The sequence below is a fragment of the Verruconis gallopava genome (assembly GCF_000836295.1).
Source record: "Verruconis gallopava strain CBS 43764 unplaced genomic scaffold supercont1.40, whole genome shotgun sequence".
Lineage (NCBI taxonomy): Eukaryota > Fungi > Ascomycota > Dothideomycetes > Venturiales > Sympoventuriaceae > Verruconis > Verruconis gallopava.
Genome location: NW_015622176.1, coordinates 111,549 through 138,505, shown reverse-complemented (window position 1 = coordinate 138,505; position 26,957 = coordinate 111,549). Strand labels below are relative to the sequence as shown.

Here is a 26,957-nt window from a genome sequence, read left to right as displayed (position 1 = left end):
CAATTATGATCAGGGGGGTTGAGGAAGAAAATGGGAAAGTCTCGCAAGGATATAGATGAATTTGGCAAGATTGCGTATCGTTGATCATCCACAGTATGAACTCAACATCTGAACGCTAATGATAAATAGAGTCGAGGCCTGGATGAAAATCTTGAAACGGAAAACAGTGCTGCAGGCATGTTAGACAACCTCCAAGGTCTAGTCCTCTCTATAGGCATCTTTCGTCCTCTCTTTTGCAGCAATCAAAGAAGCTTCAAGAGAAACACCATCGCGTGGAACTAGCCTGACCTTGAAATCCACCGGGATTGCTACGAGCGCGGATTTCAACTGATTATAATCCACATAATCCGTGTTGGGCGGCTCCTCTTTGCTAGCAATAATCTTGAAGCTCGTAATCACACGCACAAGTGCTGCATACAAGAGCCTGGATGCTATGAACTGGCCGGAGCACATGCGAGAGCCGGCGCCGAAGTCAAAGTGCTGAATGCCCTTTGCCTCAATTTCTGTTGGGGGCGACAGAGACGAAAGCCAGCGCTCAGGGTTGAATTCTGACGCTGTGGGACCATAACGTGCTTCGTCATGGTTGGCAGCTTGGGCATTGATCAGAATCATGGTCTTCGGTGGAATTACAGCACCGTCCCATTTGATTTCCGACACGGTCTTGCGCGGCAGTGACATGGCGGAAACCGTGTAATATCGCTCAGCCTCCTTGCAGATGGCGTTCACGTACGGTACGTTTTCGTCCTGAAAGCACTTCTCCCAGGCGCTTTCAACGCTCCCATATACACGGAGGATATCGTCGTAAGCCCGCTCTTGAAACTTCTGCCCTTCAGGCGTGGATAAGGACCCAATACAAGCAGTCAGAGTGCCTGGAATCGTTTCGAACCCCCCAGATACAAGGCTCAAACAGATGGAACTCACTTCCACACCCGTCAATTTTGTCTCCTCGTCTTTCAGGATAGCGGCAGAGATGCATGGCTTGTCGGTCCCTTTCTTGATCATGTTCCGCACTTTGTCAAGCAATTCGTTCAAATACTTGTCCCTACGTTCTCTTAGCTCTTTCGATCTTCTATTCTTTTCATTTTTTGGAAGCCATCTTAGGAGCGGGATATAGTCCTGAAAGTTTTCGGATGCGCTGCGCAGCAAACTGATGGCACTGCCCACGTATAAAATCTCTCGCAGCATATCATCCCATACAGAGTCCATACGAATGCCGTAGCACAGCGTCAACGTAGTGTTTAAAGCGTATCGCTGAAAGTACGGTCTGATGTTGAGCAGTTTCTCGCCTTTCTCACTGTCCTTGACCAAATCACGAACGATGCAGTATGACTCTAGATCGAACATTGGCCAGTAGGTCCTGATGGCTGGTCTTCCAAGCGCTTGACCAGTGGCTTTCCGCTTGTTCTTACAAGATTCATCCCATGGCGACGATCCGATCGTGAAACCTTGTGTGGAGGAAATGACTCCGTGAAAAGTATAAAGCGTCGGACGATCAATTACTGCGGACTGGTTACCGATGAGCATACGCCGACAGTCTTCAAACGAGTTGACCACGACGGCACGAGTGTTTCCTAAACGAATCTGAAAGGTTGAGAACTTATACTTCTTCCACCATCTTTCACACACGGTGGCATGATCGTCGCCGAGCGCAAGCAAATGCCCAACAATGGGTAGTGCTCCTGGTATCTCCGGCAATCCTTTAATGTGAGGAATATCTGTAGTTGTTGATATCTTCCACAATGCTAAAATCAGAATTGTAGCAAGCGGGAACCAGATCATTAATAGCGGCTGGTCAAAAGACATTTTCGAAATTGATTCAAGCATTGTGGCAAATGTCCAGCTGTTGTAGACAACGTCCTAAATCTGTTAAGTTAAGAAATGGACAACACAGGGCAAGCCGAGCCATATAAGGGCATCCAGTCACCTTGATTGCGTTCGTCAGAAGCACTGATAAGCCAGTGGATGCAGCTATCCGGAGTTCTCCACCTCCGGAGAATGCCACGAATCGCTGACCGCGGACAGCGCGGCGCCAATCGAATCAGCAATGAGCTGGCCAGGGTTAATCCTATCTCATGGCGACTGCATGGGGAGTTACGACGTCGGAGTGGGAATGCCTCAGAAAGGTCTTACGTTCGAAGAATAAGGTGAACAAGTGGACTCCGAGTGCACGGATGATGCCCCAATGCCAACCAGCGATATCAAGCTCTCCCCTTTTCCCACATTCAATATCTGCATAAGTAGTATAAGCCTAGTGTCTTCACTATCCCAAAGCAATTTACATATAAATACGCCTGCATTGATATTTTTGACAACAGATTGCATTGCTAACAGTTATTTCATTTTTCAGGGAGGTACATAACTCAGAGAAGGAACTGCATTGCTCCCATTACTATTAAGATGTCGCAGATACAACAGGCAAAGAGCAAGTGAACAAGCAATTCCATCAACGCAATATTTTCTTAGTCGACGATTCAGTTCCCTAAAGCAGCGCAAACTCTCTTGATGCTTGCAAACTATTCAAGTATCCAGACACTCTTCAGTCATATAGTCCGCGACTATTTCTACCTGGGGATCGAAGCGGAAGGTCCTGCGAGGAATCTACAATTCCGGAGAATCAACTAAAGCTCGTCTAGTAAAATAGTGGAAAAGGAAAGTCTTCGCCAGTGAAGATTAAAAGAAAGTTATGAGTGACAGACGAGCCGGTCATGCATTGTGACGTTTAATGTTAAAAGAAGCAACTCGTTATCTATCCAACAGTCTTGCCACGAGCTTCATAAAAAATCCAAAAAACATCGAGATATAAGTATCGTTCATAGGCGCCTCCGTTCCTTCAAGCAGAATTGTCAGCTTCTTCTGCATTACTCAGCAAATGTGCATACAGCATGAAATTTCCCAATTGGGGCATTAGTCGAGCTAACATTGAAATATAAACTGCATAACCTCAAGCTCAAAAGCTTCAACAGACCACGAGCATAACATCAACATGGCGCCTTCTTACACAGGATCTGGCTGCATGGCATCGCAATGAACGCGTCTTCTTGCTCGCCCCACTCTAACCACGCTTTCGATATCTCCCTCACTTCCTCCTCCGTCGCAAACCCGTTTTTCGTCGCCGTGTTCAAGAATCCGGATTGTAATATTCGGGTCCCGTGACTGTGCGAGAATTGTTTTGCCCTCTCTCCGGAATATCTCCACGTGTCCCAGGTCGCGTCAATGTCCGCAGAGCTAAATCCAGCGTCGCGCGCCCATTTGAACAGGTACTTGCCAGCATTCGGTTCGCCGCCGTTGGCACGAGCAACCTTGGTGTACAGTTGCAGCCACTGATCAATCAAAGGAGGCTCAGGAAACCAGCAGAACGAACCGTAGGAAGCCTCCCGAGCGGCGACAATGCCACCAGGTTTGGCCACGCGTCGCATCTCTGCAAGGACCGAAACGGGTTCTCCGACGTGCTGTAGAACCTGGTGACAAAAGACTACATCAAAGGTGTCGTCTGGAAACGGCAAGCTATTTGCATCGGCGAGCTGGAATGCAATGTTCGTGACGCCGCGAGACCGTGCCGTCTCTCGCGCCTGTTCCAAGACAGCCTCCACTGCGTCGATGCCGGTGAGATGACCTTGCGGCACGAGAGCTGCAAGGTCCGCACTGATCGTGCCGGGCCCACAGCCGACGTCAAGAACCTTAAAGTCAGGTTTTAGATGTGGGATGAGGAATCCAGCAGAGTCAGCAGCACCACGGCGAGCATGATCGCCAACTGCCGACGAATGATGGGTATGCGTATATATGGCTGTTTCTTTCTTGCTAGTCATGGCAGACTGCTAACCTTGCGAAGAGCGTTGCCGTCCGACAACAAGTAGATGGTGCGAAAGTCCTAGGTTGAATCCAGCTCAGCCTTGTGCACAACCGGGCCTATTACCACAGGCGTCGGGTAACCCTTGAGCGGCGTCTTGAGGCAATGGAAATGGGCGGGATACAAAATTACAGCCAGAGTTATAGAATAATGAGCAGCTCCGGAGTAAGGCTTACGCAAAATCGCCCTTAACGTTCAGTCTGACTACTCATCAAACACATTGGACCTCTATTTAATAATAAACATCCAGCGCGGCCGATGTCGGTCAAACAGCCCAGCTGTCATGGGCGAGGCTTGGTGTAAATGTTGGCACAGTCGATGTAAGCATTTGGAGCTTTGGACCGTTGGAGCCGACATCGGCCGACCGCCAGACTTCGAACGACGTAAGAAACCCACGACTGCGGGGCTGATTACAGAAGACGGGTATATCATTGCCGCCCCAGGGGCCTGTGATGCCGGCATTTAGAAGCCGACAGAAGAGAAAAAATGGAGCTCTGGGTCCCTCTCGATCGGCGTCTTAAGCTTTTTTCGCACAATCGCTTCTGACACCAGAACTGTGTTCGCCTTTTGTCGAAACTCCTTGCCGACTCTTCGAAGCGAAGCATTTAAAACACACACACACATACCTCTCGTACCCGAACCGAACGCGAACCTGTCGAACGCCAAGATGAAGGAGTGCTGCATCCGAGGCGTCAAGCACGAGGGCGAGCCCAAGGGCGAGATCAAGGAGGTGGGCGGCGTCAAGTGCTACGTAGCCAAAGCCGAGAACTCAGAATACGGCGTCCTATACATCCCGGACGCCTTTGGTCTGGAGCTCACGAACAACAGACTGTACGTAAATCTTCCCTCTTATCCCATTTGCCTTACCCTTTTTCTTCCCCCTTTTTTCCCAAACGAGGCGCGAATCCAGGGAGAGAGAGAGAGAGAGAAGACGGCGAGTTGACGAGGACTAAAACAAACCACAGGCTGGCCGACGACTTCGCCGCCGCGGGCTACACGACCGTCATCCCGGACATCTTCCACGGCGACCCCGTCCCCGCGGACGCCCTCGGGCCCCAGGCCAAGGCGCCCTTCGACCTGATGAAGTGGTTCCACAGCCACCCGCCTGAGCGAGTCGAGCCCGTCCTCCAGGCCGCCATCAAGGGCATGAAGGAGGAGTACGGCGTCAAGAAGCTCGGCGCCGTCGGCTACTGCTTCGGCGGCCGCTACGTCGTCCGCTTTTTGGGCAACGGCCTGATCGATGCCGGCGTAAGCTTCCCCCCCCCCCCCTAATCCATCTTCGTCGTGAATATCCCAGCGGGTTGCTTGTTTCAGCAAAGCGTGATTGAGGAATGAAGTGCAGCGCTGACGCGCGACAGTTCGGCGCACACGTCTCCTTCGTCTCGGACGAGGAGTTCGATGCCGTCAAGGGCCCGCTCTCGCTCGCCTGCGCAGAGGTCGACCAGATCTTCCCGACGGAGAAGCGCCACAAGACCGAGGAGATCCTCGCCAAGCTGGGCATCCCGTACGAGTCCCGCGTCTTCTCGGGCACGAACCACGGCTTCGCCGTGCGGTGCGACCTGAGCGACCCCAAGCAGAAGTACGCCAAGGAGGCCGCTTTCACGCAAGCCACGCTCTGGTTCGATCAGTGGGTCAAGGCATAGAATACGGGGCGGGGCCTTGGATATGACCATGGTGGTGGGGATTTTTTCTTTCTTGGTTTAGACGTGTGCATCAAGCGACTGCTGCTGCGATGAAAAGACATTCATAATGCTATGCGTCGCACCGAGTATTTTTTTTTTTCAACAGACAACCTGTATCTATGCTTGAATCCCCCCTTCTGCTAGCCCAGCGCGGGAGAATTGTCCATCATTACGCCAACAAGTGTTCCATAGCGAATACAAAGTCGCTTGAGTAAAACCCCACGTACCAGCCCCTCTGATCTCAATTATGCTTTGTATGCATTCTTAACCCTGAGCTAGTGCGTATGTACAAAGAGTAAAAAAAAAAAAGATGATTAATGATCGCGTAGTCAAACCGTCAGGCGTGATTATGATGAAAGAAATCGTTAAAGAAAAAGTATTCAAGTAGCGTTATGTAGATGTGACATGTGGTTTCTCGATTATGCACGGCCATTCGTGGTATGCAGCACACGTGGTGCGGTTGGTAGCGTCATGCTCACCGGGCCCAACGATGGCCATGTCCTTACTTCGTCCATGCTGCGGTTCGACCGTGCGCTGCCGGGAGTCAATGGTACCTCGACCCGACTTGATCTCGTCGGGGTCCTCTGGCCGTCCTCCTCGTCATCGGTCGGGCTCTCGTCGTACGCGTCGGCAAGGCGCGCGAAATAATCTGCCAGGCCACTGGTTGGACTAGCAATGGTATCATACTGTGGGGGTGGGGTTTCCAGGGGAGGAGGAGGCTCCTCGTCTTCGAAAGCAGGTGGATTGAAACTAGGCGCGCGGATGATATGCATGGGCCGTTGTAGGGCCGGATTGCAGACCGGTCCGCCAATGTGTGCTGCGGGCGGTCTGGCCAAACCCAAGGGGTCGGTTCGTGAGACCGGATCCATGGTTGGATTAGAAGCAGCGCTATTCATGTTCAGACTGCCGAGGGTCGGTACGTAAGACGTTGGCGTGATCCTGCGAGGCGCAGCACCAGGACATCCACACTCGAAGAGCTGGGTCTGTGCGTCGGCGCTTTGCGGGGAAGAGTAAGCTGGGAGAGACGTGTTTGCCTGCGTCGCTCGACACGACAGGATATGGAAGGGCGAATCGATGGAGATCTCAAAATGACGACGCTTCGTGGGATCGTTCACGTCTGGCTTCGACAAGCGCATGACGATCTTGATCCAGTGGTGCACTTGGATGTTGGTGTAGGTAGTGTCAAAATGCAGTCTTGTGCTCTTGTCCTTGTTGCCCACGTTGGGGCACGAAGGCAGCTGGACGCTGAACTCCATCTCCGTGGGCCCAACATTCGAGTTGCCTTCAAGATTGCCAAGTAGATTCGTCGCATCTGTGCCGGGAACGTCCTCACCGCGAGCCGCTGCCGCTCTGTAGTCGTATGGAACACCGCCGCCGGCCAGGATGCGCATGGAGCTGCCTGGAAACGTGCTGACGGGAGGTCCGTCCGCTCGTTTCTCGAAGAGTTGGACCTTTCGAGCGGGCTCCATGCGATGCACGCGCTTGTTGTGGCACCAATACTCCACACTTTCCGTGACGTACACCTTGATCCGATGGCACTGGACCTTGGCAAGCGGCGTAAGTTTGAATGCGATCGGTACCTGCGCTCCCAGGGGGAACGACTTGCCCGAAATGACAATGTCGTAATGCAGCTGATCTTCCCAGTTCCTGCTGATGGCGATTGGCTCGACCTGCTCGAGGGAGCCTTCTGCTGGTGTCCGGATCACGACGATTTCCTTGGTTCCGATCAGGTTCGTCTTGAATGCACCTGCCCTTTCAACGACGGCCTCCAGCTCATACTTGACGAAACCCAGATCCACGTCGATCGTCTCCGGCAGATAGCTGTCGAGCGGCAACTCGAAGTTGTAGGCGTATTCGCCCGGCTGGAAAGTCCTGTAGCCCTTCTGCGCCACGGTAGGCCCACCAGTGGGCGACTCGCCTTTGCCAAACGATCTCGACTGGTTGACTTGCAGCGATAGCTTTTTGAGCTCCTTCGTGCTCAGATTCGTGTTTGAGTTGCTCGCCGAATTTCTGCCATAAATGTCGAGTGCTGGTCGACTCTTGCCGTGCACTTCGGGCCCAATCGAAGCAAGCTGCACATAGTCGGCTCCGGTACCCGCCTCGGCGGTGGGGAATTGAGCGTTGAAAAAGGGCCACGTGTGGTTTATGAGCGAATTGGTCTCCTCAAACTCCGTCTTTCTAGGAGGGATGCCCTCGGGCCACCTTGTCGTTGCGCGACCGCGGAAGCGGAGCGTGACAGCCTTGATCTTTGCCGGTTTTGACACCTTGAGAATCAGCGAGCCCCGAAGCATGGCTGTGCTCCTGTTTGAGGAAAGATCCCCATGGTCGAAACCCTGCAGGAACAGGAACGGCTCCGCGGTCGCTATCAGTACGCTCACGCCGTTTCCCGACGCGATGGGCCGCTCCTGCGGCAGCTTGAAGTGTGTCTGCGGCTGCGGCTGCGCATGTGAGTTGGACGGGGCTGTGGTTATGGAGGACATGGAATCTCCCGATCCCGAGGCCGTGTCGCTCAGCGACGGTCTCGCAAGCGGGTTCGCCACGGCAGTGGCAACGCCGACAGGAGCTGCGATCGAGCTGCGCAGCGACGGTCGCATGTTTACTTCGCTCGACAAGTCGCCCGGGTCCCTGCTCAGGAACGACCGCCTCTTTGCTTCAGCCCAGAGGCCGGACGTCGGTCTCCGTCTCACCCTCGGCTCCGGCACCACACCAGGTGTCCAGGACGTACGACGCTCGTGACCGCGCTCCGACGTGGTCGTTGTCAAATCCGGCTCGGAGGGTTGTGGAAGGCTCGCCGGCTGGGTGGAGTCGTGCGAGATGATGTGCTTAAGGAACCGCTGGACGCTTTCCTTTGGGGCCGCCAGCTTTCCGACCGTCTTCTCGGCGAGAAAAGATACCGTTTTGGTGCGTTTGAGCCTACTCCGGTTGGGCGACTCGGCCGCTACTCTTGCGATGTGTATACGATGCGGTCTGATTCTTCGGGGTTGGAAGGGGGTTGGCCGGTACGATTGGTCAAGGCCGAGGCTGCGGTAAACTGAAGGCTGTAAGTACAAAAGTCGTCCGTGATCGCTCTGTACTTGAGTGTAGCCGGCGGGTGGTTGGCTGGCATAAGGATGGGATGGGGGAGGCATGACTACAGCAACAACATTTCAACAAAGGAAAGTCGAAGGAACGGAATTACCGTCTGTAGGAGAGAGTGAGCGAAGGAGAGCGAGGATGGCGAAGAAATCTTTTTTTTTCCTTGGGGCGAGGGCTTGAAATGTAGTCAAACAGACAAAGACGGTTCAAGATGTTTCACAAACCAAGGACTTTCTGGAAGCATGTTATGCATAACCGGTAGAAATCCTGAAACATGTGACAACACAGTCCGGTTTCCAAGAAATTTTTTTTATTTGTTATCGTTGTCATGTCAGGCATGGACCAGATGATGACATGTTGGACTGGGCACGCCAGGTCGCAATAGACAAGAGCACGAAGCAAGGAAGCAAGGTGAGAGGGCAATGCTAGGGTGCAGGACGTGTGGGGCTATAACTCACAATGCTAATTCGAATGGGACAAGGTCGAGCAGGGAGCTGCATGGGAGAGTCGAAATTGGAGGCGAGATGTGCTGTGTCCCAGATTGAGAGGACTGATGAGAGGGAAGATCCGTCGGGGGGGGTTGGACGTCGCGCGCGGGAAGGTGATCTATCCAGCTCTGAGATCGGGCGAGGATATAAGCCCGGGCTTGGGGCGCGAGCGGATGTCGAGACTGACGGCGCCGGCTGGTCGACGGGCTGGTCGCCGGGCTTGTTTTCCACTCGCGCAGGGCTGCAACGGGCGTGAGTTGTCAGCGCCCGCCAGCAGGGCTGGTCCTTGCCCGCGGGTTTGAGAACGCCCCAGGTAACCGGGCGCTGGCCGAGCAGCGGCGCCGATCTGTGGTGCTTGTACCGTGTACACAGCGGGCAGCGTGCTCCCGTCTGAGATGGAGCTGCCGTGCGGACGGCGGCTTGCTGTGGTGATGGCGTGGCCGGGGCAGTGCTACGCTGCCGCCCGGAAGGGTCGGATGGAGGGCGAGGGCAAGGTGAGAAGATCGAGATGACAAGGCGACGAGCAAGCCAAGCCGGGCGAGATGACGACGACGGGGACGACAGCGACGAGGAGCGCAGCAAGGACTGGAGGCAGGACAAGAAAAAGGGACGGGGGCGGAGGGACGAGGGCGAGGAAGACGCACAGCGCGGACGCCTCCAGCTCGCGGCGCGGCGAGAGGCGGCCTTTGTCGTGCAGCGCGGCGCCGTACACAGGGCGCCGTTCGTGCTGTCCGAGGTGTTTAATTGGAGAGACTCCACGTTCTCCTTCGTTGCTGTTCTGGCTGCGCGCGTGAGGTCAGCAAGAGCACAGCCAAACTGCGCTGCACCGGCGGTGGCCGATGCTCGATCGAGGCAGCGATCGTCCGCGCCAGAGCCCCAGAACAGGCGCCGCAAAGCCGGCGTGGGGAATGCAAGCGACGCGTGAGCAGCGGCCAGAGGAGGGGAAGACAGCGAAGGCACGCATGGACAGGCTGCACTGGCTGGACGCGCAGGTGAGCTTGCGCCGTTGGCTTCATGACGCCGCGGGAGACAAGCGTCGGCGCGGTGACATCAGCGGCGCGGGCGGGGACAGCCGTGGACATGAATCGTCCTCGCGGGCGCCCTCCACCAGGCGCCTGCTCACGACTCTCTGTGCCCACCGGCCAGGCAGCCTGCGTCGACGACTCTCTCCGTTGCCAATGGCAACTCCATGCACAGCAGACGTGCTGGCGCACTCCCGGTGCCGCCCTGGCGCCGTCCTGGTGCGGCACTCGTTCAGTACGTGCTCGCACAGGAAGTGCCTGCGCCGGTGTCGACCACGCACTGCACTTCGCACACCGCATGTGTCGATGCAGCAGCCGTCCGCGTGCCGCGAGGAGTCTCTGCCTCCGGCTGGCTGATGCTCCCTTCTGCTTCGTCATCTCTGAAGCGCTTCCGCCTGTTCGTCGCGCTGCCTCTCCGCGATCTGCCCACCGCGACATCGTCGTCGTCTTCTGCCGTGCTCTCCTCTCGCCTGACCGTCCTCACGAGGCCATGCCGGAGCTTCAGCATCGCATGCTCGCAGCCCAACATGCTGCCACTCTCCCTGGCCCGTGATGCCCGTTGTTGATCTGTTGTTGCCGCACTTGCCTCTCATCTATGTAACTAAGCTGATTCGGCTGCGTCATCCAATCACCTGCAGCCGCTGCTCGACTCGCCGCCGTCTTTCACCCAGCATCCGCTGCCTATAGTGCTCGCACCACTGTCCATAGTAATAAAAAAAAAACAACCACAACAACAACAAACAACGCGGCATCGACGTCAGCAGAGCCGTGACGACATCTCCTGACTCTTGCCTGCTACACCGCCCATTGCCACCCACAGCGCAACGTGTTCCTCAAATTCGCAACGCCCGTAACCAGTGTTTCTACCCCCGCTCCGTACCAGACGAGGAAATAAAATCAGTTGATGTGAAATGCATGCCGGTTGCCCGCTTGCCTGCCCTGCGTCCGCCGTCAACGTACAGAGTCTGACAACCCTTGCTTACGCTATCGCGTTCCGGCTTGCTCATGCCTTGCTGGGCTGGATCGATCGCGACAGATGACACAGAGAACCCCGAGAAAGAATTCTCTCTCCCTGCTGATTATTGCCGAACTGGCCCCGGCTAGCCAGATATGCGTCCTGGAAATAGCCAAAGGGGAAAATTTTTTCTTTCTATCCGCTTCCGTTTTCGATTGTCCTGCTGGAGGACGCTGCCGGGTCACCCGGTAGTCCCGCTGCAGCAAATCGGCGCAACATCATTCGACACCCTTCGTTCCTGCTAGCTTATCCAGCCAGCGATCTGACCCAGGGGCCCGTCTTTCTCCCGCGGAATTGGACAAAAGTTGCTGTCCGGCGTCCCAGTACTGGCGCTGTCTTCGTCACGGCGGAGAAAAGCTTGTCTCGTGCTTGTGCGCTGCAGAAACCGACGCCGTTCCGATCTTCGTCCTGCTTGTGACGCTTACACACTCTCCGTATCTGCTCGCCTGTGGCCGCGCATCGCGGGTGGCCATCGCACTCTCGTGCGGTCGACCGAGCTGGACGTCATTCTTAGCTCAACAAAAAGGATCTGCCCCGCGACTTCGTAGCCGTCGCTACCTTCACCGTCTGGAAATATTTCCAGCAGCAACGCCGGACCGGTCTTTTACACGCACATTACGTCTTTCCATCAGCACAGCTTCCCGTTCAGCAAGACCGAGGCCGTGGTTCCTGACATGATCCCGAGCCGTTTTAACTGATCAGCAGCAGCATCGAAATCTCCCTTCACATCGCTTGCAGTGCCTTATCGGCGGGTCTTAGCTCGCTACGCGACGTCTGCAGCCGCTCCCTTCCGTTCCAACGAGTTTCCATCTGGCCGTGTGGAAGAACTGTCCGTGACGATCGACCTGCGGATAGGGATGCAGATGGGGCTGTACGTCAAATTCACGTCACTTACTTAACTTCAGTCTTGTGTGATGGTGAGCGACTAGCGTGTTGTTCATTCTGCTCGATGAACCGCCTAAGCGGACCGGAGCGTGAGGCAAGTGCCAGACCTCATGTAACCTATAGCCCACAGGTGAAGTAGCATCCAGGTGCCAGACGTGGCAAGCGTATACACCGCTTCCACCAGTACATGCATGTTGATTTTTTTTTCAACCTGCACGATTTGATTAGTTTTCCCATTGAGTATTATTTGAGAGAGTATGGTTTCTTGCCACTTCAGAGCCGGAATCTCGTAAAGACGATGCATATAGTCGCCTGTAAGGCTCGTGTTGGAGCGTCTTGATAAAAGCAAAGGATTCCTTGACGGCTCCTGGTCAAAAAGGAAGGAAAAAAGCTCCATCGTGCTTAGATATATTGCTAAATGAGCCTGCGTCCCATTGGGAATCAATGCATATCAATCCACAAACTCGTCTGCACTCAACGGGCGAGGCAACAGCCTCAGCCTGACACGTGACTAGACCCTGAGACACGGGTCGGCGCGTCCAATGCGTCGAAATGTCAGGACCGCCACATTTCAAGACAAGCCCGACGTCTTCACTGTATTGATGGGAGGAAAGTATGGCGACAGAACTTGGTACTTGAGCCTCGCACCTTGCCTAGCACCGCTGTACTGACAAATCCGTGTAGTGAAGGACCATGCGCCCTTGGCTGGTGCTGTGCTATGCTGCACCTCCATCACGCCAGAAGCACGCGTAGGCTCAATTCCAACGGCACGCTTCATACACTGCATCAGATACCGCTAACGCAGTTGGACAGCACCTCATCGCCACTGCTGGTGAGGAAATGGGCGCCGTGCACAAATTTGACCTTACCTCCGACGTCACGCACCTTATTGTCGGCGACGTAGACACTCCAAAGTACAAGTATGTCGCCAAAGAGCGACCAGACGTAAAAGTGGTATTACCCAGCTTTATCGATGCCGTGAAGCAGGTGTGGATGGAGGGTGGAGATGTGGATCTGCCCGCCTTGGAGATCGAGCATAGGGCACCTACCTTCATGGGTCTGAAGATTTGCTTGACGGGATTTGAAGACCCCAAGGTGCGGGAGAACATCAAGTCGCTCGCGTTGAGCAACGGTGCAGAGTTCCATGGTGATCTCACGAAGGCTGTCACGCATCTGATTTGCGCTGCGCCCGAGGGCAAAAAGTACGAGCACGCGCTCCGATGGCAGATCAAGGTTGTCGGCTTCGAGTGGTTGCAGCACAGCCTAGAACGCACCATGGTCCTAGAAGAGTCTCTGTACGACCCCATCCTGGCGCCCCTTGATCGTGGAAAGAATGCCTACAACAAGAGTGCGATGGAGGCCTATCATGAATCGCTTCAGCTTGGCAAACGGAAGCGCGACGAAGACAAGGCACCCGGACCTGCTGCAAGGCGAAAGCTCAGACGCACGTTGAGCAAGAAGATCGAGAGCCAAAGAGAAACCATCTGGGCCGACATTGCTTCGGCTGGATCTGGACAGACACTCCAGGATGAATGGCAGCCGTCTGGGGTTGATGGTGTCGGTCCAGGGGGAGCAAAAACTTATGAATCTGAGGAACCCACACCCGAGCTCAAAGCTGAACCCCCGAAGCGCAATTCCTCTGTCATTTTTCCGGAGCCGCAGCCGAGCAGAAGCAACTCAACATTCGAGAACGCCGTCACATATGTTCACGGCTTCCCCAACGACAAGCTCAACCTGCTGCAGGCTGTACTGGAAGGAAATGGCGCGCGCGTCTATACTTCGCCCAACTTGGTGGATGCTGAAGTCGAGTCGTCAGAAGTTGGCTACGCAGTCATCCCGCACGATGTCCCAGAAGATCGGCTCCCGAAGATTCCGGGAAGAGCGTCAGGTTTCTTGCGGGTGACTGAATGGTGGGTTGAGAACTGCCTCCAGAACAAGACGCTCGTGGATCCTGCCACATACCCACTCTGCAGGCCCTTCGAGAAGCATTCTGTGGAGGGATTTCGCGGTCTGGTAATCAGCTCAACCGGCTTCAGCAGCAAAGGCATGGATCTGCTGCATATTCAGCGGGTCGTCAATCTCATGGGTAACTCAAGCTCTTTGTCAAATACGACTTGCGGCATACACTGACGCGTTGGTACCAGGCGCAACCTATTCCGAGCGACTCGATGCGAAAGTCAACGTCTTGGTTTGCAACACCCAAGCCCCGATCAATCAAGAAAAGTTGGACTTTGCTTCCGAGAACAACATCGAAGCTGTCAGCGAGCAATGGCTGTACCACAGCATATCGAAATATTCAAGGCAAGATACTAGAGACTATTGCATCAAAATGGAGACGCCAACGGTTCCGGTCGACTACGTCCCCACCATCAAAGCAAAAACGAGTATGTCGAGGTTGAGTTTAAAGGGCAGGTACGTAGATTCCTTTTCTTTCGTTTGTTATTATAATGGATTGTTTCTTTCTGAAGAATGCGGGAGCGCTTGGCTCACTGTGGCCATGTAGCATATCTCCATTTTCTTCGCTGGACAGCGAGATCTTTGCTTCTGGTCCAGGACAGCACAGCGACATGAAGCAGGACGATGTCTGACACATCGACTGGCAGGGCACTTCCCCTCGGATTCACGGCTTCAAATCCTGAAAGGACCAAAGACTCGACGACACCTGCTGCGAAGCCTCGGGCAAATGCAAAGGCGTCACGGGGACCTTTTTATGAAGACGAAGACGATGAGCAGTACTCTGGTCTTCCTGCTGAACCTGAAACTCGGAAGACTCAGGGTCCCGGCAAGCATTCATCATCCCAGCCGCTTACTGCCTTGTCTCAAGAGAGACAAAACTCGCAAAACAATCGAGCGAGGCCTTCGGATTGCGATCAATCACATGAACGTGGGGAGCATGAAAGCTCCTTATCATTACCGCAAAACGAAAATCTTGCCACGACGGTGACAGACACCTCTCAGAAGAACGAACAGCTAAACAACGCGATCGCGTCTCTGCTTGCGGCAAGACAGAATTCAAACTTACGACGCTCAACTTCAGATAAACCCATCCCCAAGGAAATATCCACGTTGGGCAAGAGGCGTCGCGGCCCTCTAGGGCGCGCATCTAGCGGCGGCTCGCTCGTTTCTTTACGCGCTGACAGCATAGGCTCGAACGTGTCGCAGGAGGAGTCTGGGCAGAAGGACTCGGTGCCCGACCCGAGCCAGAAGATCATATACGAGGATGAGAGGGCCGTGGAGGAGAGAAGGGCGTTGATCAGGAAGATGGGTGGGCAGGTTGACGGCGAGGGTGTTGACGTGGCAAGAGTTGAGAGCATCGGCATCGTAAAGGACGCGATACCTTCCAACGTCGCGGGTGGGCTGGCAAGTCTCGCCAGCGGGAGAGCAAAGAGGAAAACCGCTGCAAGGGGCTAGCACGTGTTCTAGGCTCCTCGAACTGTGAACGCATCACGAAGTCAATCAGGGGTGTAATAGCACGTGCTTGGAGATGGTCTTTGGTACTGCATTTTCGGGACCATGGACGAGTCTCGCTTGTGTCTCTTCGCATCCGACACTTAAAGCAAGGTCGCCAATGTTCTAGCTCACGTCCTTACACGTGCCAATCACACCCATTCTTGGTGTCTCTACTGGCTCTGCACTCAAAACGCGGAGCACAGGGCATTCCCCGACCTCCAAGCATTCAGCCGCGCTGCGTGTCGGTCTGGAGAAAACGAAGCCATGAGCAGCATTCGTGAGCTGGTCGTGTGTACAGCGCCTCGCCGCGCTAGACGCAAAGCCTACGATGACAACGACGATGACGACAACGATTTCGACGAAGGGCGTCGTCCTCGGCAAAGCGAGATCGAGATGCGCGGACACGTTATTGTCATCTTTGACGTAGATGCGAAAGAAAGAGAAGGAGCCCGCGCGTCATACGAGGAAGAAAAGAGTGCGGAGACGGAGATCTGAAAGGAACAGGGGGAGAAGAAAAGAAGAAAGAAAAAGAAAATAAGGAAAAAAAAAAAGGAATTCGCTCCTGTGGTTCGTCCTCGATCATCGTGGCATAGCACCGAACAGACCGATCGCCCCCCTTTTTCGAATTCCTCGTCCTTGATTTTTTTTTCTCCGCTCCGCGCTTCTTCTCCGGACAAGGTCTTTTTTATTTTCTCAGCAGAGTAGATTTTCTTTTTTTTTCGTAACTTGACATTCCTTCGTGACCATCGTCGGCATAGCGGTCTTGAAAAGTGTCGTGGTCCAGAAGATGAAACGGTATTCGTCCCTGGGAAAACGTCTGTCAGCGCGCGGCCGCCACGTCCCCAATGGAAAGAGGATAGACCAACAGCAAACGATGGCGTACCGTTCGTTATCTCGCTCTCCGGCAAGCTAGAGCGGCACGTCCTCGCCTCCTACTTAGACGCCGCATATGGTGATCTTGGCGACGTCGACCACGGCCTTGAGGTCGAGCAGGGCGGGCCGCAGGTAGCGCTTGCGGTAGGGGTTGGGCGGGTGGTTCTCGTGCTCGGCGTCGTCGCAGCCAAACTCGTTGTCGCGGGGATCTCGCACGTACGGACACGCGCACGGAAGCTCCGCCGGGCTGAGGTTCTCGACAAGGCGAGGGCGGCGCGCGCCCGGGTCGGCCAGCTGGCGCGCGCCCAGCTCGACGCCCAGCAGCCGGCCGCGGACGTCGAGATGGATCTCGACGTCTTCCCTAGCCACGCCGTCCACGAAGAAGGCCCTCCACTTGGGGAACTTGTGAAGCAGGTGGGCCAGCCGGTGAATCAGCTCCTTGGTCGGCGCCATGGTGTCCCTCGCCATCCTCAGCTCGCTGCACACCATCTGGATACTCCCCTGGTGCTGGAAGAGGTGGCCGTTGATCCATTTGCAGGCGGCTTGATCGTACGCTTGGCGGGCCTTGCGGTGGACATGCTCGGTCTCGATCCGGCTCTGCTCGTGCTCGCTACCGTCCGAGCCTGGACCGTCGTCGTGCTTGGGTTGAGGGACGACGTACTTACCGCGGACCACGCGCACCTCGCGCCAGATGTCGGCGCGGTCGTTGCACGTGCGATCCATGAAGCCAATCTTGGAGATGAAAGCCGAAAGCGGGGGCAGGCGCTTGCTGAAGGTCGTGCTGAGCTGCCACAGCGTCTCGGCGCCGTCCTCGTCGATGGTGACGAGCGGCACGACGTACGCCGCCAGCGCGAAGCCGGTCTGCACGGCGAACTTGGCCGACACGAGACGCAACCTGCCGATGTCCTTTGGCCGAAGACGCTCGGCGATTGTGTGCACGATCTCCGGAGGCAGCCCGTTGACCAGGTCGTCGAGGGGCCGACAGCCCGGTGGAGGCACCCGGTCGTGGACTCGGCTTGCGTTTGCCATGCTGTCGTTCTCGCTGTCCTTTTGCGTGCAGTCGAGCATCATGTCTGGTGTCTAAGCGGGTGAGAAGACGCCAACACTCGTCGACAGCCGGTGTTGGATCTTCAACGAGTTCGCCGCCCGTTGGCGTATCTGAGGCACGCACATAATTGAAACTGCAGCCCAAGTGAGGACCCCTTTCTCTGGAAGAGGGGTTCCATCCCCATGTGCTTTCTTATGTTATGTTAGGGTTGTGTGGAGAGAGGAAAATCCGCAGCTTCAGTTACGCTTCACTTTGGTTTTGCTCGCTAGTCAATACGCACGTAGCTCAGGTCCTTGGGGGCCCTCAACAAGTGACAGTACGCGGGGAGCGTGTCAAGACACTGAATGCGCTCTCGATGTGAAAGCTACATTAGACGAGATGCATTGTGAATTTCCAAGCTTTTTGATGAGCTTCTTCGTGAACGAGACCAAGGTGGCAACATTGAGCACTTTGAACATGCCAGATCTGCTGCCGAACTCTATATCTAGTCCTCTCTGCAGTAGCTCTCAAAAAAAAAAGGGTGAAGTAGCCATGAAGAACACGTTAAATTTTGTTCCACTTGCATTGAATTATGCGCTGCAAATCAATTCGTCTGAGAACCATCGGCGCGGAGCCAGATAGAATATCATGCTCGTTACGCACGGCCATGCTGATGACTGTGGCTAGCCAGTGCAGGCATGCCGAAAGCAAACAGTGCCGAACACAACAATCACGCAGAATGTTGTCATCCCGGCGGTTTTGCTGCTCTTTCTTCTCTTGGATCGCAACATCAACTCCTTCACTCTTTCGTGAGCAGCGAGCACAGCGGTCACATACGGCACGCTGGATCCGGTCCGGGGAACGTTTGACTTAGTTCTAAAGCACAGTCACGGATGAGACGGGTCAGAGGATTAGATGGCGCCGCATTGAGTGAACACACGGATTGGAATGGACTTTGCACAATAACGTCGGCTTTCCCGCAGCCTCCACAGGACCGTGGTTGTAGTGGGGGATGGGCTGATCGATGTGGCTTGCGGGTCGCTTCAGCCACAGGTTGGCGCCACCAACGCCCACCACGTAGAACTACGGCAAAGTCACGGCTCGTCAGACGTGCAGACTCTTTGCCTCGCGCGCCGCAGCTCAAAGGTGAATTTCTCAGCGAAGGTCGAGCTGCTTCACGTTTGCAGTTGTCCACAAGCGGACTCACCGCTGCGGATGTCCAGCTCGTTACGGAGGTCTTTGCTACAGCGCACACGCGCACGCAAGGTGACTTTACCGTCGAGAAGACGAGCAGCCAAACAGGGACAGAGGGGCAGCACACAGCCACAGGCGGGAGCTGCGCCACGCGGCTTTCTTGGCTGCCGCACGTCAGCCTTGGCTGTCGCTTTGGTGCTTCATCCAGCAACTGGATCTCGCTCCATCCGCCGATCGTATATCAAGAAGCAAACCCGGCCAGCAGTCTCGTCCCGCCGATTTCTCACCCTCGTCTTTTTCTCGTCCGTCCGTTCTCTCTCCCCACGCCCTCGCCCGCAGCAGCACGACGAGCACGCACGCACACACGCACACAGCAATGGGTCTAGGTGAGCTACCCCGCAGCGCCGCGACCAGCGCGAGAGCGAGAGTGTGATTGCAAGCAAACGCTGACGCTGAGACGCGCCCGCAGCCTCCAAACTCCAGGCCGCTGGCGCTGCCGCTCCCGGTGGTTATCCGGGAGCTCCTCCTCCAGCGGGCCAGCAGCAGTATGGGACCAGCCAATATGTGAGAGCATCGCGCACCCCGTCCAGCCTGGTTCTTCTGGCACTGACGGCACGCCAAAACAGCCCGGTCAAGGACAGTACCAAGCGTACCCAGGAGCCACCGTAAGTAATGGCCAGTTTACCAGAACGACAACGCCCGCCTACACATCCTACACATCCGCGCGCGCACACTGCGTACGCTAAGCCTGCTTCCTGTCCTGCCCGCATTTCCCGTCGTACCTTAGCGGCGCCGACCGACAGCCTTCGCGCTGCCAACCGAACCGGTGCGCGCCTGTTGCTGCCTGACCTGAGCTCGGTCACCTGTTGGATTTTTTTTTCCTGCCTGGCTGTGCTGCGCTGCATCCTGGGCTTTTTGCCGCTACCGCGTCATACCCGTCAGACGTGAACCCCACAGCCACACCTTTTTTCCCATCCTCTCGAGGAGGCGAAAATATTTGTCGCACAAACCTGTCCAGTCTCTCGACGCACGAACAAACTCCCTTTCCACTGAGGGCTCCGTGCACGCTGTCATTTTCGTCGTCGTTGTCGTTGCACGCGACGTCGTCGAACCCGCAACCCCGCGCAATGGCCTATCCGTACCAGCAGCAGTACGCAAGCGGACAGGCCCCGCCCGTTCCTGGCAACAGGCCTGGCCAGCAGCCAGTATCTCCATATCCACCATCCTCTTCGCCGTATCCTCCTCAGAATCAATACCGACCCGCGCCAGGACAGCCTCCCTATCCACAGTCAAGCTCTCCGTATCCTCCCGGCCCGCAACAACATCCGCCGTACGGGCAACAACCACAATATGGGCAGCAGCCTCCGTACAATGCACCACCAGCTCAAGGATATCAGGCATATGGGCAGCAACACAACGCATATGGCGGTCCAGCACCCTATCAGCAACCCCCAAATTACGGCTACGTTCGTCATTCTTTCGACTCGCGTTTTTGCACATGCGGCACGGGAAACATTGTCACTGACTTGGTGAATTCATGTAGGGCCAACCAGGACAAGCACCTCCCCAGGCTCAGTACGCTCCTCCAGCCGGTCAGCAGGGCTATGGCCAACCGCCTCCGCCGCAGGCCGGCCCGGCTCAGATAGCCAGCTACAAGCAAGCCCTCCAGCAATGCATCCAAGAACGTGGCCTTCAGTCGTTCTACCCGCCAAACTCGCCGGCCGTCGACCAGATTGCGAACAAGGCAGCTCAGCAGGTGGCCGGCTTGTGCCAGCGCTGGAGGATTCCTCAAGAGATTGGCAACGATCTTGTCAAGCTCGGACTGTACGACATCGTCATCTACATTGACGACTCTGGCTCGATGCAGTTTGAGGAAGGTGGCGAGCGCATCAAGGACCTGCGCTTGATCCTCGAGCGCGTTGCCAGCGTCGCCACCATATTCGATGACGATGGCATTTCCCTGCGCTTCATGAATGCTACGTACGACCCACGCATGCTCGAGAACATTCGTTCCGAGCAGCAGATTGACCAGCTCATGCGCACCGTGCAGTTCAAGGGCCTGACTCCCATGGGCACCGAACTCAGGAACAAGGTCATTGACGGCATCATTGTGCCCAAGCTGCGTTCTCAGCAGTACCGCAAGCCGACTCTTGTCATCATCATCACCGACGGTCAGCCGGCGGGTGAGCCGCAAAATGCCATCTTCGACGCGATCAAGTACGCCAGCCAAGAGGTGTCACGCCAGTTCGGTCCGGGTGGCATTGCATTCCAAGTCGCGCAGGTGGGCAACGATCTCAAGGCACGCGAGTTCCTAGGCAAGCTTGACGAGGACCCTGTGGTCGGTCGGCTGGTTGACTGCACGAGCAACTACGAGAACGAATCCGAAGAGATGCAGCGCCAGGGTGTGAACTTGACACCAGAGCTATGGCTCGTCAAGCTGCTTCTCGGCGCGATTGACTCCTCCTACGATCGCAAGGATGAGAAGGCAGGTGGCCACGCGCCGCCACCGGCTCAAGGCTATGGTGGCCAGCCAGGATACGGCCCTCCGGGTGGTCAGCCGGGCTACCCACCACCTCAGCAGCAGTATGGTGCTCAGCCTGGATATCACCCACCCGCCGGTCAGGGCTACCCTCCGCCACAAGGCGGTTATCCTCCTCAGCAGGGCGGATACGTAAGTCCCATCTCACCCTTTCTACTGTGGTCTCTCATCGGCCAATTTCCAGCAAGCAGCGTAGTAGAACTTGGCTAACTCTCATGTGACAGCCTCCCCAGCAAGGCCAGGGACGTGGATACAGCCCGTATCCCCCGCAACAAGGTGGATACGGCCAACCACCTGCTCCACCAAGGTACTAAGTGGCTATTTGCGAGACATCCAAAACCGTTAGTTGAGCATGGATTATGATCGGCGAGAAATGGCAGCTGAAAGTGGACAAAAAAAAATTACAATTCTTGACGAAGCTATGTTTTTAGGAGTCATGCATCTCATAATTTTCCAAATGACGAACGGTGATGTAATCTCAGCGTGAGACGGATGGTTCTTTCTACCTTAAGAGGTGCAGGGCAAACGTGAGACGGAGGCCGTCCGGCTCTGATCGAGTGAACGAGATCAGCAAACAGCACAATATAAGTCAAAGCATACCTAGGTGAAAGTTGGGCAAGCCTCGAAGACTCTTCCTACTGTGCGAGGAGTCTCTCCTGATATCAAACATTAAAAAAAAAAAGTATACATATGAAAATTCCCTTCAATTCGATGGCTTTGTCGTTAAGAGGCTTTGCTTGAAAACTTGACTGTTCCCTTTCATTCTTATTTGAACCGCGTGTGTACCTTGCCAAAGCTTGCGGGACGTCCACTTAAGCTTATGGCGCGTTTCTTTCTGCGTCCACAGGTCGGAATAAGACGATCGAGAGCAATGAAGCGAGTGGTCCGGATGCACTCGACAGTCTTTTTTTTTTTTTTGTTTTTGATTTGAGGCAAAGGAATTCTCTTCGTCCCCCAAGCCTTGACGAGTAATCGGACCTTTCAAGATTCAGAAGCTCGTCCCGGAGATCGACTTCTTCGACTAGGCACCGCAAGCTTCGCTGGCCACACCGTTTTTGCGGCTTGCCCTGGCGAAGTCAGAGAATTCCGACTCCAACGTCCCAGAACTGGCGGGCCTGGCTCGTACAGCGCCCAGATCGCCGATGTTTAGGTTGCCGACGTGCAAGCTGACAAGCACCGTGCCGCACGATCTTGCACTCGCTGAGCGGGCTCGCCAGCATGTCCCAGGAGCTAGCTCACCTTGAACCAACAAATATGGTATCTATATCCCTGGACGTCTGTAAGTCCCAAGAGGCAGCTTTCTAGACGGCAAAGCGGCCTTTTTGAATACTGGGTCGGGCGGGGATATGAGGAAAGACGCCACCGCAGATCGTGAAGGCAGAGAACGACTATTGCGAATTTTCCTTGAGTTCGCGAGAGATGTCAGGCCCGTTCATTTAAGTGGACGCTCCAGGCTACAAGCAAAAGCAGATGCCGATCATAGAGGCGGATTCAAATCATGCACCTTTATACTACTCCCTTAGCCGCGGAACTTCTTTCTTAAAGTTTGGGGAAGAAAGTAAGGAGATCATGGCAGCTTGAGGTCCCCTACTGCATAGGAAGCATCACAAGGCGCGGGAAGTAATTTATCACGCAGATCTGCTCGCTGCAACAGCTGCGGTTAGCATTTTTTGCAGCGAAAAGCGTGCCAACGTATCTGACCTTCATTGAAGTGTAGCGCAAAGCGAACTGCAGCGTGCTTGGCATGAAAAGCAAGCGAAGTGGCCAGATAGAGCTTCAAGAGAAGTCCAACATTCTCTTGTGAGCTTGCACAGGGACGACATAATCGGCGGAGGTATAAACAATAGGTTCAGAAAAGGGCCCTAGATTTGGGTCACACAAGTTTGACCTCGATAGTCGTCTCTCTGTCGCCTTCTCATTTGCTTGCACATGTGGATGAACATAAGCTAGCGCGCAAAGAATCTTGGGCCTCCAGAGGTGGTAGGAAACTTTGGTACACAGATCATATTGGGCAAGAGGCCTTCATGTCGAAGTTCCAAGGGCTCTGGATTTGTCGGCAAATGTCGAGAGATCAAACAGCCTTTCTCCGAGGGATTTGGCTCCGGATATGCTCTCCTGATTGATCATCTTCCCAGAAGGTTAAATCGCTTCTCACCCGAGGATCGATCGCTAGATCTGTTCAACGTTTCCGTGAGAGTGAAGTTATGTATGTAGAGCGGGAGCTACAATACAGGATCATGGTGCCTTGTCCTGGTGTAACCTGGAAACGGTCCTTTAAAGTAGAGGAGAGTAGGATGCAATGGCCCGTATCAATAACGCTGCATCTGGCGTATCTCATACCCGCATTCCAGTGGGCAGGCCGTGTATCTGTGAGTTATTTATGATTCGCGAAGAGGACGAACGCCTTGGAATCAGAATATTTTGCTCCAAAAGCCACTGATAAGGACCTCAAGAGTGCAAAGGCGCGAAGCGTATATCGTCTACCGTCGCGTACAGAAGACCTCTGGTACGATTGATGGACGTCGGGTACCGAATGCACCCGGTTGTGAACGCATGAAGCCAAAGGTCGGGAAACATAGGAGAAGGCGTGAAATGTGTTGGACGATGCCCAGAGCGACGCCGGCGAATGTCCGGCTGGAAGCTCGAAAACTGCCCCACTTTGAAACACTGTGCATTCCGTACAGACAGTTCACTCAAAAGCAATTGTGCGGCTTTTATCCTTGACGTGTTTCTACAGACGCTGCGAGTTCCTGGCTCTTCCATTGCCTAACCGACCACTTATCACCAAAGATCAACGCTAGATATTCATCATGGGGCGCCAATTCTTCGTCGGAGGTGCGCAAGTTTACCCCACCGTGGAATCGAGTCACGGCGACACATTTGTTGCTGTGGATCGCGCACCACATGAACGAATGATAACAGCGACGTCGCAGGAAACTTCAAGATGAACGGGACGATCAAGTCCATCCGCGAAATCATTCACAACCTCAACAACGCTAAGCTGGACCCAAACACCGGTATGTGGTCTCAGGTAGCGGAGCTACAGGATCCGTCCAACAGTGCTGACTTTGCGATCGCCTCAAGAGGTTGTCATCGCCCCTCCTTCGCTATACCTCCTTCTTGCTCGCGAGCACCTCCGCAAGGGCATCGAGGTCGCCGCCCAAAACGTCTTCGATAAGCCCAACGGCGCGTTCACGGGCGAGATCAGCGTGGAGCAGCTCAAGGACAGCGGCATCACATGGACGATCCTCGGCCACTCTGAGCGTCGCGTGCTGCTCAACGAGGACGACGCCTTCGTGGCGACCAAGACCAAGGCCGCGCTCGCGGGTGGGCTTGGCGTCATCCTGTGCTGCGGCGAGAGTCTGGAGCAGCGCGAGAAGGGCGTCACGGTCCAGCACGTCACGAGTCAGCTGAAGGCCGTAGCGGACAAGGTCAAGGACTGGAGCAAGATCGTCATCGCGTACGAGCCCATCTGGGCTATCGGCACCGGCAAGGTGGCGACGACGGAGCAGGCGCAGGAGGTCCACCAGGCCATCCGGGAGTGGCTGAAGACCGACGTCAGCCCCGAGGCGGCGGAGAAGACGAGGATCCTGTACGGTGGCAGCGTCAACGCAAAGAACTGCAAAGAGCTTGCCAAGCAGCCTGACATCGATGGATTCCTGGTCGGCGGAGCCAGCTTGAAGCCGGAGTGTAAGTTTTTTTTCCCTGCCCCCGTGCATCGTTTTGCTGGTTCGCACGCTGAATTTTTTTTTTTGCTCGCAGTTGTGGAAATCATCAACTCGCGTCTATAGATACTACCAGCAATCTTTTCACATCCAAGTGCATTGGTTATTGGGAACTCGGAATGACGAGTGGAGCGCTACGAGGTCATGCATAGAGTAAAAGGACGCCAAAGATTGGGTCAGTCGAGAAAAGTATTTAAGAAAACGAAGAAGAATAACATGTGCATTGCTGCTCCTCATGTTCTGTATATGGCAGAGTACTGTAACTACCGTTCACTGTTGATCGAAGTAGGCCCCTTCAAGATGCAATGAAGACGATCAGTTTCCCGCTCATGTCCGTTTTGGAAAGAGATCCCCGAACAGAGAGCAGCGAAAGGCATGGTAAGCCAATGCTGCAGGAGTGGTGATGTTAACAAGCCGGCATGTATCCATTGCTAAGAGAACAGGCCAAGATTACTCTTGCAGTGTCGTTGCCCGTCCAAGCACGGTTCATGAACGGCTCGAGCTGGCAGTAGCAGGACACCTGGAATCTCAGTCCTCGTTGCGCATGGGTCATCACGTCTCGAAGATGCACCTCGGTCCACCCTGGCCGTCTCGAATGCCTTGAAAAAGCTTGAGCCTTTCAAATCGTGTCCTTTGCCTCTCAGCCTTTAAGGAAGCACTTCTGCTTTAGAAGCTTGTTGCCATCCTCGATCAACACTTGTGTCTTCATGACTGTTCATACAGTGAGCACCCTGTGCTATTATATCTGCTGAGGGCGCAAGATAAGCAGAGCGATTCCCCTAACGTCTCTACCGCCAGGACTCTGGCGGGGGCCAGATCACTGCCTCCAAGATATTCAGAACCAAGCATGTTTTGACTGATTGCTGAGTTGATATACGGTCAGAGCAACGCGGACCAAAACGGCGTGGCAGCTTGACCGTTGATCTGCTTGTTAAAGTAGCGTAGAGACGAGTCTGGATGTGCTAGACTTCATGTTTTTGAGGCGTGTGGCTCAATATGCAGTGTGTCAGAAGCTGATTGCGCTTGTCGCAGTCGACGACAAATGGTACGAATACATTCAGCATCCAGGAAGAGGGCGAATTGATAGATACTATAGCAACGTTCTGCAGCCAGTGTAGAAAAGAAAATTCCAACAGGTTGCATAGGTTCGCCTTCTGTAGTCACGGGCAGAGCGATCTGTCACGTTTAGATGTTTTTGCGAGTCGATTCCCGCAAAGGCTTGACACCCCATGCGTGAACGGAAGATCGGCGTAGCCAGATTCAAACTTTTTGTCAAATATTGCCGGTGTGACGAGTGTTCGTAGTCGAGCTCACCCTTGGCCGTGTCTTTTGATTGACGAGATTCATGAAATGCAACGCTCAGGGTACAAGGCGCATACGTACGTCTCCTTCTGAATCGAAGTTCTGTGAGCGGAAGACTTTCGGAGTTTATTTCATTCTAAACGAGGGATGGATTCGGAGAACACGGAGAAAGCAGCGTGTTCGGGCATACGTATTTAGTCCGTCCCAGATGGAGCATACCAGGCAAACGGGAAGCTTTTGAATGGACGATGAATCGACTATCGATTGTGCAGCGAGGCTAACAGACTGGGGAATGCATTTTGGTGATTCCTTTCCGTGCAGGCTAAAAAGCACGCCATTGAGCGAATTGAATGCAGGCGTTGCGGGAGGTGCGTAATCAGCATACAGTGGCATATCCCGCAACCCAGCAAGTGTGCGATGTCGACGCAGCAGGTTCGTCGCGATGGCCTGACGTGCAGCAGATGCAACCGTTAGACGAGCGGGTGTTCGGCCATGCACGGCGCATGTACAAGCTGGGATTGCATCCCTACACGCTCACTATTCAACCTGTGTGGGCGAGCGCCGTGCTGGGCTTGTCGTCTACGCGCAAACAGAAGAAGCGGCCAAATAAGGTTTCGGATATGACGGCGATCCTGGCCACGAGCTGGCGGGGGGACGAGCGGCTCCACCGGCTAAGTTTGGGCCTCGATGATGCGCAATCGGCTTATCTGACTCCGCGATGCTGATTTCAGCAAGGCGCATAGGTTCCGTGCAAGGCCGGATTGGACGATGCGACGTCCAGTCTGATTAAGGCTTGCAAAGCTTTCAAGGTCGACGGCAAAAAGACAAGCGAA

General features: G+C 54.8%; 10 protein-coding genes across 14 annotated transcripts; 5 read left to right on the top strand and 5 right to left on the bottom strand.

The window, feature by feature from the left end:
* Positions 1–110: 110 nt before the first annotated feature.
* On the bottom strand, positions 111–1,903 carry PV09_08399 (uncharacterized protein). Its single transcript, XM_016362286.1, has one exon. It carries the CDS (start codon positions 1,822–1,824, stop codon positions 199–201), a length of 1,626 nt encoding a protein of 541 aa, XP_016209921.1. The 5' UTR covers positions 1,825–1,903; the 3' UTR covers positions 111–198.
* Positions 1,904–2,695: 792 nt separating this feature from the next.
* On the bottom strand, positions 2,696–4,137 carry PV09_08398 (uncharacterized protein). The gene has a single exon (XM_016362285.1). The coding sequence runs from the start codon at positions 3,804–3,806 to the stop codon at positions 2,979–2,981; it is 828 nt and encodes a 275-aa protein (XP_016209920.1). The 5' UTR covers positions 3,807–4,137; the 3' UTR covers positions 2,696–2,978.
* Positions 4,138–4,277: 140 nt separating this feature from the next.
* Positions 4,278–5,880, top strand: PV09_08397 (uncharacterized protein). Its single transcript, XM_016362284.1, has 3 exons — positions 4,278–4,678; positions 4,813–5,095; positions 5,206–5,880. The coding sequence occupies exons 1-3, from the start codon at positions 4,515–4,517 to the stop codon at positions 5,488–5,490; spliced, it is 732 nt and encodes a 243-aa protein (XP_016209919.1). The 5' UTR covers positions 4,278–4,514; the 3' UTR covers positions 5,491–5,880.
* A 68-nt stretch (positions 5,881–5,948) lies between these two features.
* On the bottom strand, positions 5,949–8,657 carry PV09_08396 (uncharacterized protein; the record flags this gene model as incomplete). The annotated part of the gene is made up of 1 exon (XM_016362283.1): positions 5,949–8,657. The coding sequence occupies one exon, from the start codon at positions 8,655–8,657 to the stop codon at positions 5,949–5,951; it is 2,709 nt and encodes a 902-aa protein (XP_016209918.1).
* Positions 8,658–9,600: 943 nt separating this feature from the next.
* Positions 9,601–10,017, top strand: PV09_08395 (uncharacterized protein; the record flags this gene model as incomplete). The annotated part of the gene is made up of 1 exon (XM_016362282.1): positions 9,601–10,017. One exon carries the CDS (start codon positions 9,601–9,603, stop codon positions 10,015–10,017), a length of 417 nt encoding a protein of 138 aa, XP_016209917.1.
* Positions 10,018–10,346: 329 nt separating this feature from the next.
* On the bottom strand, positions 10,347–10,643 carry PV09_08394 (uncharacterized protein; the record flags this gene model as incomplete). The annotated part of the gene is made up of 1 exon (XM_016362281.1): positions 10,347–10,643. One exon carries the CDS (start codon positions 10,641–10,643, stop codon positions 10,347–10,349), a length of 297 nt encoding a protein of 98 aa, XP_016209916.1.
* A 1,828-nt stretch (positions 10,644–12,471) lies between these two features.
* On the top strand, positions 12,472–16,496 carry PV09_08393. Of its 4 annotated transcripts, none has more exons than XM_016362277.1 (5): positions 12,472–12,645; positions 12,699–12,763; positions 12,828–14,100; positions 14,159–14,426; positions 14,618–16,496. In XM_016362277.1, exons 1-5 carry the CDS (start codon positions 12,630–12,632, stop codon positions 15,423–15,425), a joined length of 2,430 nt encoding a protein of 809 aa, XP_016209912.1. In that variant the 5' UTR covers positions 12,472–12,629; the 3' UTR covers positions 15,426–16,496. The 4 variants fall into 4 exon arrangements, with proteins under 4 accessions (XP_016209912.1, XP_016209915.1, XP_016209914.1 ...); XM_016362280.1 differs by having other exon boundaries at positions 14,518–16,496; XM_016362279.1 differs by having other exon boundaries at positions 14,159–16,496.
* Positions 16,401–17,405, bottom strand: PV09_08392 (uncharacterized protein; the record flags this gene model as incomplete). The annotated part of the gene is made up of 1 exon (XM_016362276.1): positions 16,401–17,405. One exon carries the CDS (start codon positions 17,403–17,405, stop codon positions 16,401–16,403), a length of 1,005 nt encoding a protein of 334 aa, XP_016209911.1.
* Positions 17,406–18,500: 1,095 nt separating this feature from the next.
* PV09_08391 lies at positions 18,501–21,841 on the top strand. Of its 2 annotated transcripts, XM_016362275.1 has the most exons (5): positions 18,501–18,944; positions 19,028–19,122; positions 19,185–19,223; positions 20,102–21,229; positions 21,322–21,841. In XM_016362275.1, the coding sequence occupies exons 1-5, from the start codon at positions 18,935–18,937 to the stop codon at positions 21,409–21,411; spliced, it is 1,362 nt and encodes a 453-aa protein (XP_016209910.1). In that variant the 5' UTR covers positions 18,501–18,934; the 3' UTR covers positions 21,412–21,841. The 2 variants fall into 2 exon arrangements, with proteins under 2 accessions (XP_016209910.1, XP_016209909.1); XM_016362274.1 differs by lacking the exons at positions 18,501–18,944; positions 19,028–19,122 and having other exon boundaries at positions 19,223–20,024.
* Positions 21,842–23,738: 1,897 nt separating this feature from the next.
* PV09_08390 (triosephosphate isomerase) lies at positions 23,739–25,152 on the top strand. Its single transcript, XM_016362273.1, has 4 exons — positions 23,739–23,932; positions 24,031–24,114; positions 24,182–24,787; positions 24,860–25,152. Exons 1-4 carry the CDS (start codon positions 23,908–23,910, stop codon positions 24,886–24,888), a joined length of 744 nt encoding a protein of 247 aa, XP_016209908.1. The 5' UTR covers positions 23,739–23,907; the 3' UTR covers positions 24,889–25,152.
* The last annotated feature ends 1,805 nt before the right edge of the window (positions 25,153–26,957 follow it).